The sequence below is a fragment of the Bactrocera oleae genome, chromosome 6 (assembly GCF_042242935.1).
Source record: "Bactrocera oleae isolate idBacOlea1 chromosome 6, idBacOlea1, whole genome shotgun sequence".
Classification (NCBI taxonomy): Eukaryota; Metazoa; Arthropoda; class Insecta; order Diptera; family Tephritidae; genus Bactrocera; species Bactrocera oleae.
This window is the reverse complement of record NC_091540.1, coordinates 46045521-46057849: the sequence shown is the minus strand read 5'-3', so window position 1 is coordinate 46057849 and position 12329 is coordinate 46045521. Positions and strand designations below refer to the sequence as shown.

Sequence of the window (12329 nt, the reverse complement as noted above, 5' to 3'; positions counted from 1 at the left end):
TTCACAATTGATTATTTCATTTTATAAAGTGAATGCTTGAGCTCTTTTTTTGTTTGCTTTTGCAATTTAATTGTGTTTTCACAATTGTTTTATTGTTTCTCTTGTTTCATTACTTTTATGTTGGTCCAACAGATATCGTGATCCCTGCTCGGCCAGTCTGAATGAGGACGATCAGCATACAACGAAATTGGTGGGCGACAGCAAGAAGAAGGTAAGTGGGTGGGGTGCAGGGGTGGCGGCGCATGCAGTTCGCTGAATTAATAGTTAACTGTATACATATGTGTGTGTGTGTGTGTGGTTAAATGTGTTGGCGTTGTGCGGAAGTGCAGCAGCAAATTGGAAAACTACTAGGCTAACAAGGAATTGTTAGAATTACTAAAAGCGCGGCGGCAGCGCAAGTTGGTAAGAGTAGAAGGGTAGGAGAAGCAAAGCGAGGCGTAAGCTTGCGTTTTGCGGCTTTCGATGCTCGTAAATACAATAACAGACGGTGAGAAATGAAATTAAACGATGAATCTACAAGCAGTTAGAGTCTATTTCTTTTTTTATTGTTGTTGTGTAATTATTTTAAATAAGTAGTTAGGCGAAAGATTTACCTGCACTTCTGCTGACTTAAGTGGAGATTAAGTTAGTCAGGAGAGCACATATAGAAGTTAATTTAAGGAAAGTATGTGAAAAACTCTAATAATATAAAATACTTAATTATTTTTTATTATTTGTCAAAGCAAAACAATAAGCTTACTCTTCAACTCCTATTGCGTAAGAGTTAAGTAAAGTGTTATCAAATAACTCTTATTAAGTAAGCGAAAAATAAAAATCAAAATTTAAAGATTATTTTGTGAATAAAAAATATAAATCAAATTTAAAAAGTTTTTGACATATTTGTAAAAAACAAAAAATTTCTATTCCTATATCATATGTGGCACATATGTTATATCCGACCTTCCTTCATAATAATTTTTTTAATCAAAAATTATGCAACAACTGTTATTTTCTGTCCCTGTTCTTAACTGCTTAATTACGACTGGCCAAGACGGAAAATGCGTAGCAGTAATACGGGACATTGTTTTTTTATTGTATATATATATATATATTTTAAACTATTTTTTAGGGGGTTACATACAGTTAGAATTTTCAAAAAATCGATTTTTTTAAATTTTTTTTCTTAAGTAAGTATAGAAGAAACGAGTGAAAAACGAGAAGAACAGACGGTGTTCGCGAGTCCATAATTTTAGTATCATGTTTGTGCTTCCGCTGGATGGCGCGTTGATCGAAATAGTAGCAGCAACTTTATTTTTAGTGTAGGATACAAAATATAAATCATTCTCAAAAATAAAAGTAACAATGCAAACGATTTAATAGGAAAATAAATTTTAAAACGAAGACCCAGAAATGGTCTACAACTGGGGATTGAATTTGTGAAATGCCGTGAATACAAGCTGCCGACTTTCTTTTTATTCTATTTCGTTTTATAATGAATCCTGGAAGGTTAATTTATTATTAGAAATTTATACAGGTTGGTTGCAAAGTTTCTGCTCTCACCAATAAATAGCACGACTAGCTCCAAATTTTTTTCTCGAGTTGGTACATCAGTCGTGAGAACACATTAAAAGGCATTTGAAGTTTACGTCTTAGAGTATTTTTTTATTATGGAAAAAATTTAATACCGCGCAGTGATTAGATTCTTTGTTTTGAAAGAGCAAAGGAAATTTATGAACGCGTGTTAGAAGTGTGTAAGGAGTCCTCACCTTCAAAACGCACAATTGAATTTTGGGCTGGCAAATTTAAACGTGGTCGTACTAGGCTTGATGACGATGCACGCGAAGACCAAAAGCCGCAACCACACCAGAAATCATTGAGCAAGTTCATAATATTGTTAGTGAAGATCCAAGTTTGACTAAGCGTGAAATTGATAATGTTATAGGCTCAGCTGGATGAAAAAATTCGTGAGAAAATACCTGGTTTGCAGCACAAAAAAACAATTTTTCGTTAAGACAGTACACCTGCTCACAAAGGTGTTCTAACAATGACAAACTTCAACTAATTAAAGTACGAATTGCTTGAGCATCCACCGTATTCACCAGATTTGGCTTCCAGCGACTACTACCTCTTCAGAAACCTGAAACAATTCCTTCATCGAAAGCGTTTGTCGTCAAATGAAGAAGCTTTTACAGCCGTAAACGGATATTTTGCAGAGCTTTCGGAAAATCATTATAGGGATGGCATAAAATTATTGGAGGATCATTGAAATAAGTGTATTGAAGTTAAGGGAGATTATATTGAATAAAAAAATATATTTCGTACCAAAAACAGTATTTTTTCATTTCGAGCGCAGAAACTTTTCAACCAACCTCTATATCTTTTGGATTTTGCATGGAAATTCAAAGCGACTTGCATTCATATTTATCAGGATTTTGTTTTTAGTTTAATATCAAAAAGTCAGCTTAGAAAATGTTACAAAAATGTGTAACGCAAAAATATGCCTAAGTCATTAGAGATAGAAACACAACTTTACAACGTTCTTCATCTGGATCTTGAGCGCCTTAACAAGAGTGAACTTTTTTCAATAAGCCTTCTCTGATTGCGCTACATTTAATAAAAATTGAATTGAACTTCTCTATACGAGTATTTATACATTATGGTTTTGTATGTATTCAAATGTTATCTTGTGCACAATTCAATGCTAATAAATGGATGTCAGCTCGTTCTGAAAATTGCAGTTTTCCGCAGATCTCTTCACGCTAAGCCGTGGATAATCTGAAAACCGATTATTGTAGAATAGGAAAATTAGATTAAAATTAACTCACATAAAATGAGCCACAAAACTGTATAAGAATTTACAGCTGACATGACCTGACTCCAGTAGCTTGCCAGCGTTAGCTATTAACTAAAGCGTTTAAATCAAGACTCTATGTGCAATTCTTCAATAATTTTCCCTAACCGCTTTTCACATCATTAAAGCACTAGCTGGACGCATTATAAACACTAAGAGCATTCAATTCAATTACCAGCTGCCGTAGAACGCAATACTCCACCATGATTGCATTATATATCATAAGTGCAGCCCGAGGGTGGCTTGTAAAGCCATTCTACACATTTTAGCGCTGCAATGCATTTTCGTCTGACTGAAATTGCTTTATTAGGCATAATTGCGAGTATTTTGCATTCAACAGCTTCATATCTGCTTCAAGTTGAACGCGCAACATGTGTTGCACAATCAGGTTGCAAGTCTATGAGATTATAATGAGATATTCTACTACCAAGCATATACTTTTGTGGCTCCAGTTTCGTTGTGTTGCTACTTCATTTGTTTGTGTATGTGTGTGTGTGAGTGCAATAATGCACTCAGATTAGACTTTTGCATCGAACACACTTAAATGCAAATAATTTGTGTTGAGTGGCATCTGGTGTTGAGGCAATGCAAATCACCAGAGCTGCTGCGAAGATGACAAAGAAACGGAAATCTGTCAGTCGATTAAAGGTGTGTCACTAATATGAAGCAATATACTGCTCGCACAGCCGCTGAGCTTGTGACCGCAGCAGATGTCCGTTTGCTCGCAGCTGTTTACGAAGTAACTATTATAGGTGTAGGAATTATATGCCATTTTTAACCTTTAAAGGAATTTTTCTTTCTTCGGGAGAAAAGTCCAAATATCAAATTTTCATATCAGCTGTTTTTGACAGACGTCATCACGGACGCAAGTATTTCAATGGTAAAAAGCATTCAGTGAAGGTCGTGAAGTCATCGAAAATTTGCCTCATACGAGTCATCCATGCACCTCTATTAACGAAGACAACATAGAAAAGGTTACATCAAAGAGATATCTTAGAAACCCTTCTTATGGATCGACACTTTTTCAAAAACAACGTCGAGTAGAGGTCGCAAAAGACATGCTTGACAGCTTAACTGAGGATCAAAAAAACTAAATTCCCTGAGGGCACTAAAGACCATCGCAACCGAGGCTTATAAGAAGTGTATGGACAATTGAATTAGACGTTGTGCCGAGAAGTCTATTTTGAAACGATAGTATAGATTTGTATTAAAATTTGTGAAAGTGCAGTCAGTCCGGTTCATATTTGATCAGATGGTAAAAATAGGTGAAACTTGATCGGTGATCGATCAACCTACGTCACCTTAAGTTTCTTTTATACATATGAGGGAACATTTTTATATCTATCATAAACAAACTAATTGCATCTTACTTTCTTCACCATAAAGCGCTCACATACTGAGACAACTCTTTACAGAGCATTTGTAAACTCAGATACATCTCAAAAGAATGGGTATCACTGACAGCAATAAGGTAGTGGTGTAAGGCTTGTTTGTAGTTACAGAGTGTAAACGAAAAACTTAATTAAATTGTAAGGTCAAACTTTTTTTTTAATATTTACATTTTCTGTTTTACGCTCTCCATTCCTGTCCACAAATTGTTGCAGGAGCAAATAATTCATAGTTTTGCTTATAAATATGTACATATGTATATTATGGTTCAAAAATCCCTTTCTCATTACATGCTTATATAATACAAATTCACATTCGACAACTATGAAGTACAGTAATATCGTATTGACCCTATCATAATAGCCCCACCAACTAGTTAGACATCCCCTCCACAAACGAAACTCGAAACAGTTTATGATGCAAAGGGAATTTCATTTGGAGATAATACCAACCTCTTACAAAATATTAGTATCACTTATAAACCTCGCAATGACAAGCCTTCTACAGAATCTCATTTTCGACAATTTAAACGCATTAATACATTAGTAATAGGACACCGCAATAAAAATGTGAGCACAAAACCCACAAAGAGGCAGACAAACAGAATCTGCACTAATTGCATAAATAAAGCAAATTATTGTGTGTCTCCCCAAATCACCAGGTGTCCGCCGAACGTCGCTGCTGTCAATGCTTCCGAGCATGGTGATGCTACTCTCGTTGTTATTGTTGTTGATAGTGTTGCAGTTGTCTGCCGTTCTAACAACATCGCATGGCATCGCGTGAGACAGAAAAGCCTCACAGCTTTGGCGTAAATTAGACGGCAATTTGATGGTAGCTGGAAGTGGCTGCAGCCACGACAATGCAACAACGAAACAACAACAACAATAACGAGCGCAGTCATATACATACATACATATATAAATGCCAGCAGGCAGCAGAAAACATGCAAAAACGGATGCCACAAGAAAATGAGAAGAAAAAAACTACACAAAAAACAACAACAACAAAGTCGGAAATAAAAAAACACAGTGGCAGCAATGCTTGCGGGCAGCGCGGTCGAGGCACATTGCTGGCCTGTTTCGCTATTTCACTCCTCAAGGCAAGCCAGCGCGTTGCTGTGGGCCAAGTGCGACGCAGCGTCATGCTTGGCGGCGCATTGACTTATTCTGCAACCAGTTGAGCTGTTGCTGTTGTTGCAGTGGCGAAGCGCCGGCAGGCAAGCCATGCTGTGCGCGATCTGGCTTGTTGCCGCTGGGTGAACTGTAGCATTGCTTTTTTGCAGCGTTTTCTTTTATTTCATTTCGCCCTGCTGCACTTTGGTAATTGCTGTTGTTGCTTTTGCTTTTGCTCTGGGTCTGCCGTGTATGTGCAGATATTTATTGTACTTTGTTTGTTGTTGTTTTGGCTGGTGTTTCGCCTTTTAACATGCATTTTAGTTGCGACGTACGCTTTGCTCGCTGGCAATTTCTTCGCGGCCGCACGGCAGCGTGTGTGGAAAAATCGTGATTAGCGGTTTTATTTGTCATTAAATGAGGTTTTAATGCTGTGCTGCCGCGGCAAGGCGCCCGTTTTTCAGGCATTGCGCCACACAAGTTCATTGGCGGAACGAGAAACTCGCCAAGAGGGGTGAGAGTTAATATTTTATGGCTAGCAGGTGAAAATATGAGAAACTTGGACTTGGTAGCGCAGCAAAAAAAAAAACTATCTCTGATATGAGTAAGATGATCTTTATTGCTATCTTATAAAAGGTTTTAGAGATTAGCTCGGAGGGTTTAGGACTATAGAAATATAATATTCAGAAAGATGTAAAATGTTTCAAAAACTGGGTTCACAAGTTTATGACTTTCAAAATAATGGGTTATGTTAAAACTATGCAGTCAAAGGCAGCTAACATTAACGAATAGCCGAGCCGCAGAGGTGACCGATAAGGTTTCTTGACCAGAGTCAGACATCACAAAATAACATATTTCTGTAATAACAGTGACAAAAAAATTATGATATTTCAAATAAAAGTCTTGACCAACCAATTCCGACAGTATTACAACTACGTTTTCTAAGCATTTTTCGAAGTCGGAACCGGATAAAAAGAGGACTGAGCGATTTATATGCAATATATAAGTAACTATGCCGAGTTGTGGGTCTCACAAAATCTGCTATCGATATCAAAAAAGGTATGTTATAAGCTAAATGGTATTCGAAGATCAGATAGGATACTTATTTAGCGGTATACCTATAGAAAACCCGAAAATAAAGTGAGCATTTTAAAGAAATCGTCGACAGGAAAATTTGCTTTCACGGGAAATATAACATTTTGCTGATTTATCAAATAATCTTCGAAAAATTGGAACGTGTTTACGCGCTATGCGCCAATAAGCACCACAGAACCAAATTGGACAACTCATAGTTTGGGAAAGAAAATTGTTCCATTTTCTTATCCCCTGTTTGAAACAGGGGTCACGACGTAGCAGAAGTTTTAACTGCACTCACACATGAAAAATAACGGTATGACCAGATATGACAGTCTTTCAGTCAACACTTTTAGACCACACGCAGCAAATTTCTATAGAATTTTCTAATTTCTACATTTCCTTAATTTTGTTGCAATCTAAAAAAGTGCGTGTACTTCTCTACTCCGCTCTCTCCTTTATCAAGCAGGCAATAACTTTGGCAAAGACATGCGAGGCCACAACCGAGATGCGTGAGTGCAGCTCACCGAAGGACTGGTCTCTATTGGCACTGCAGAATATACGCACTGGCAAGTCGCACTACCTAATCATCTGCAGGTGTCCCGATCACTTCAAAATGGGTAAGCGAAAACAAGGCAAACATGCAGAAAAATTAAAAATTATGCGCAATTAATAAGCAATTTTGCACTGCAATCAACAATAAAATGTTTGATGCTGCAAAATTGCGAAATAATTGTGGATAATGCCGATTTAATTAAACTAATACACTTTTCATTATTTCCCCGAACGCGCAGAGGGTCCCATGGCACACGATCAACCCAAGTACGCCAGCGTACCCGGCATACGTGTCTTTGGCATGATGTGCGTCAAGCCCGGCTACTCGGTGCGCAAGCCATCCGCACAGCCACCCAAGCGCTATCAGTTACAAAAGCCATTCTACCGTCCCGGCACGCAAAGCAGTAGCGCCTACATCAACGTACCACAGTACGGCGCTAAAGACACCTATGGTCGACCGAGCTCATCATCGTACGCCGCCGCATCGCAGGCCGCGAGCAGCAGCAACAATTACCATTCGGAAAATGGCTTTGCTAGCCAACACGGCCAAGCCGGCGGCTATCAATACTTGAACCGGCCGGACACTAACAGCGGCATCAACAACATTAACCCACATCAATCAGCCATTAATGTCGGCAACTATCGACCGGATACACTCACTTCGATTAACAACTTCCAAACAGGCATCTATGGACGCAACAACGAACGCAAAGGCGAGACACCAATCGAGGCGGCCAAAGATGAGGACAAGTCGGTGAATACGAGCACACAACAGTCCGCGGAGACGGCAGCTGCTGCAGCCGGCGGCATCGAGGAGACAACATCGAGCGGTGATTTGGCGGCGGCTACGTCGCAGCAGCAAAACGAAGAGTTGGCACAATTGCGCGCCAGGCGTTCGGTGAACGATATAGCGGCTAACGATTGGGACGATGATACACCCGAGTTCCCATGGGATCGTGTTATGGAGTTTCAGCAAACGATCGTTTGGGACTGAAGTGAACGTACAGTAGCTTGGATGAAAGGTGAGGACGTGGCGTATGAGTAATTTTTTTTAAATTTTAGTATAGAAATGATCGAGTGCGATCTCGAGTTCAGTGGTAGAAGCAGGAATAAAATAAAGTAAAAAATTTTAATTCATAAAATCGCATATATAAATACGGAGCAGATAAATAAAAGTAAAGCTGTAAGCGTGTAAGAGCCGGCGGTACTAAGCGGCGTTCAGGTTTTGTGAAACAAAACTTTAAAGTGAAAGAGGCGAGTTTTATAGCAAAAATACTTAATCAAACGATTACTGTGACTGAATGAAAAATAAGAAAATTTTAAAAAATGATTTAAATATTAAAAAAAAAATTTTAATATTATATAATAACAGCATACAACAGTAGTAAACGGCAGTATATAGCGTAATGAGTATAACAACAGATATTAGAAATACACGGAAAATTTGTGTTTGCTCAGTAAAACCTTAAAAAATTAAATTTTTAAGAAAATAAATATTTTTTAAACATAAAAAAAGGGACTTGATGAGCAAATCAGTGAGAAGTGTACCACAATACAAGTCAAAATCCACAATTCTTTTCCCAAATGGTTCTCCAAAATTAAAATGTTTGTGACTAACCTAGAAATATTTCAATTCGTGAGAGTTTCTATTCAGCGACACTAAAAAAACAACAATGTACTAATAAATTATTATTTTTAAAAAGCAACTTAAAGTAATTTTATCGTACCAATTAAGTTCCACTATCGATAAACGTTTATCGATACAGTAAATTACTTTTAGCGCGATTATATTTTAGCATTTTATTTTATCATATTTTTTATTTACTTAAATATATCGATTACATACACATAACAAATTAATTGAAGCATTTCGCGCTTTTCATTGAAGTGCTTCGATGAATTTGTTTTATTTGTGCGCAACGCCAAGGAAACATCTATTTTATTTCATACAAAACTATGAGAAAGAAAAGAAAAATCAGTAACTGTAACGTACACACACACCGACTACTTGCGGTTTTGAAGGTTTACGAATTCGAAAATCGAAAATCGAAAAACTTAAACATAACATGATTTAGTATTTATATTATGCAAATATTATTTATTTTATATATTACATTTAAGCTGCATTTATTAGTAATTAATTTTAGAAACGACAGAAACGCAATCGATTGCATTTTGTACGATCCGCTTGTACTTTGTAATAAATTATTTTTTACTAAAACTAAAACTGACGGTCTTTTATTGTTTAAATAACGGGAAATCGCAAGATTTCAAGACAGCAAAGGAATTTCAAGGTTGGACCAGGCTATACTTCGATGTGATTACAGATAAATGATGAAATTTTAGCATATAGCTAGATTAAAACTTAAGAGAATAGCTGAAGAGGCCGATAAGTTCTATAACGGCAAAAGTTAACCACGTTAGAAAGCCTGGAATACCAAGTAAATCAAAAAAAAAATTATACTCAAGCGCAGGTGGTGGATTAGTAATCGGAAGCGTAAAGAACCAAATGTGGCATACAGAAGAGCATATGATTATTAGGCAATACATTGTCCTACGTTCTGAATTTTTACCGACTAGACGATGGAGATCACTTTTCAGATCTAGATCTTTGAACAAATGGAAGATATTAATGAGAGAATGCACCCCTCATAATCATAATATTTATCTACAATAAGTTCTTACCAAACCACTCAATGAAGAACAGACAGGCTACTCGCACTCAGTTCTTTGGACTTAAATTATTTTTGTCACCAAACTTGATGAGCGCAAAGCCAAAATATATGGTTGAGGTATCGAAAAAAAGGTGATGCTCGTCATTTGAAATGATTTCAAACAAACTTTGTTTTAAAATAACACAAATTCCTATACTGCTACGTGCTTAACCTCAAATAATTTAAGCAGAAATACAAAGACAATTTAAACTTTGACTTACCTAAAACTTCTGCATTCACCACAATGTTACAGCTATACATAGGGCTGACCAAACGTTGCGGTTGCGCCTGGAATGCCATGCGGCAAGATTCCTTCGCTGCAGTCAGCACTTGTCCTTGAAGAAGAAAACGCATTAAGATTTATATGGACGTACTAATAACAGTAACAATTTGACTTACCAGAAAATGGACCATAAGACTTGGAATTCAGATCGTCTCCCGCCTCCACCGACCACTCGAGCACCACAAAAGCAACGCCTTGCATGGGTTCCTCACAAAGTGGCCCCGCTGCGGTTACCAACTGAAAGCCATTGACAAATGAGCTATTATAATCTCTGCGCATGTCGCTCGCCACTTTAGTAACGGCATCATTGTCCGTTTGTAGCGTCAACGACTGCCAAAAATTCGGTTGCTCATAGTCGGTCAAATTCAACAGTATATTAGAACCGCAATTGCGTGGACCGAGCGCCCAGATACGATCCACCAACTCGTTTGGCGTTAGCGCTGACAGACCCTTAAGATCGAATTCAGTTAAAGCGTTAGCTAGTTGCGTTTTTAGCTGCGCTATGAGCGCGACATATTTTTCAGACACTGCAACACCTTTGCTATTCGCCGCCAACTCCTTAAAGAGGCTGAGATATTTTTCCAGCAAGCTAACAGCACTTTGTGGCAGCGGCAACGCTATAATGCGCAGTGTGCCTAACTTATTGGCTGTTTGCTGGGTGACAATCTTTTTCGTTATGTCCTTATCGGTGGCCGTCTTTACTATAGCTTCATTAACCATGTCCACTGTGGCTTCAGGTACTATGGTCTCACGGAACGACACTATGGGCTCAGAGACATTGACTTTTATCTTGGCATAGCTTTCTTCTAGGTCGCGCACACACTTCTCTACATGCACTTCACCCAGAGTAGTTATGACATGCTCACCGGTGGGCGCCATCGATACCTGTACACATGCATCGGCCTACAATTTTTGTAGCAAAGGTTATATATACTATTCAATTTCCAAATGGTATGACTTTACCTGATTCAGCAATTTAAGACCCTTTACGAGTTTGGGTAAGTCCTGCGGATTCACTGGCTCTATAGCCACACGCAATATGGGAGTAGCCATTAGGTTGAGTTCACTAAACGATGTGCAGTTAATGGTGCTGCTCAATGTTGCTGTCTTGACGATATCCTGGTCTAGGCCGCCAATGCCCACTATGTTACCAGCTGGCACTTCGTTCAGCGATTGTAATTCACCGCCCATAAACATGTACAAATCACCGATCGTCACCTCGCTTATGTAAGGTGAGTCCATATTCAACTGACTGAAATATTTGTAATTAGCTTTTAACAGTAAAAGTTATGTGTGTGTGTGTGATAAGTACATACTCTTTATTTCGTGGGTCATGTTTAGGTGTTAAGTTGTACAAGCGCATGCCCGGTCGCAGAGTGCCACTGAAGATGCGCGCAAATGCAACAAAAACATAATCAGACTTTTCAGGCTCTTCTTGTTTGGAATCTTCTTGGCATTCACTGGTGCTTGAGGGTACAACGGTGGTTTCTGCAACACTCAACTGCTTTACGCCAGCCGTAAGATTTTCTAAGTCCGCATTTTCAGCCGCTTGCTTACGCGCTTCAATGCGCCGACGCACTTCTTCTCTTCGTGAACTCAGTTCTTCCTCAGTCAAGCGCTTCTCCTTATTTTGCGGCAGTTGTGAGACATGCACAGGTGCCATCTGAAGATAATGATAGATGAAGTCGATTTGCAGAATGTTAAAAATAAAAATATACCTTGGAAACAAATACAATGATATTTTCACTGTCGCTGTTGCAGCATTTGAACTCGTCTTTTAGCAACAATGTCTCAGCTGAATAACTATTTAACTCGACATTTTGTGGAAAGAGTAGTCTTTCTGCGCGCTCGTCGGAAATTACATTTGGCGCCGGTACATGATGCACCACCATCTCCAAGACGGTGCGATCGATGGGCAGCCATTGGCCGAGCACAGTTTTTATTTGAGCTTTGGGATCGGTGACACGTAAATCACGCGCTTGCAGTTTAATCCCTAATTTTTCCGCAATGGTTTGCAGTTTTTGCTTATCTTTGCGCACTGCTATAATATCGTAGAGACTCCATATATTCTCTAGTACGAACTGTACAAACATGGGTTTTTTTGCCTTTTCCTGAGCACCAGCGATGGCACATTTCTTTTTAGAATTATAATAAAAGTCGCCCCAAAGTACTTGTTCCAGGTCCGTTTGCGATATTTCTAAACGTTCTGCATAGATTCTGGCAAAGTCGCTCACAGAGAAAGCCCAGCCATCATATGCAGAGCAAAAAATAACATTACCGTCATTTGGAGAGAAATATAAACTTGAATCATCTACATCTTCCAAAGCTGACTCATAGTTGTCCTATAAAAGTATATTCAAGCATAAGCAATT

General features: G+C 38.4%; 2 protein-coding genes across 3 annotated transcripts in view; one reads left to right on the top strand and one right to left on the bottom strand.

The window, feature by feature from the left end:
- Positions 1 to 9187, top strand: part of dsx-c73A (doublesex cognate 73A) — a 58246-nt gene extending 49059 nt beyond the window's left edge. The window contains exons 3-5 of one of the 2 annotated variants that reach the window (XM_036372225.2): positions 133 to 211; positions 6875 to 7025; positions 7200 to 9187. In XM_036372225.2, coding sequence (XP_036228118.1) covers positions 133 to 211; positions 6875 to 7025; positions 7200 to 7954 — 985 coding nt within the window. In that variant the 3' untranslated portion in view covers positions 7955 to 9187. Of the gene's footprint in view, positions 1 to 132; positions 212 to 6871; positions 7026 to 7199 lie in introns of both variants that reach the window. The other variant, XM_036372224.2, reaches the window with a different exon arrangement.
- The window catches only part of LOC106621279 (elongation factor-like GTPase 1), a 151403-nt gene that overhangs the window by 138184 nt on the left and 890 nt on the right, over positions 1 to 12329 (bottom strand). Inside the window, exons 3-7 of the mRNA XM_014240063.3 lie at positions 11676 to 12299; positions 11274 to 11620; positions 10921 to 11209; positions 10074 to 10860; positions 9896 to 10009 (exon numbers count right to left, since the gene is read on the bottom strand). Of these exons, the coding sequence (XP_014095538.2) occupies positions 9896 to 10009; positions 10074 to 10860; positions 10921 to 11209; positions 11274 to 11620; positions 11676 to 12299 (2161 nt within the window). The remainder of the gene's footprint in view (positions 1 to 9895; positions 10010 to 10073; positions 10861 to 10920; positions 11210 to 11273; positions 11621 to 11675; positions 12300 to 12329) is intronic.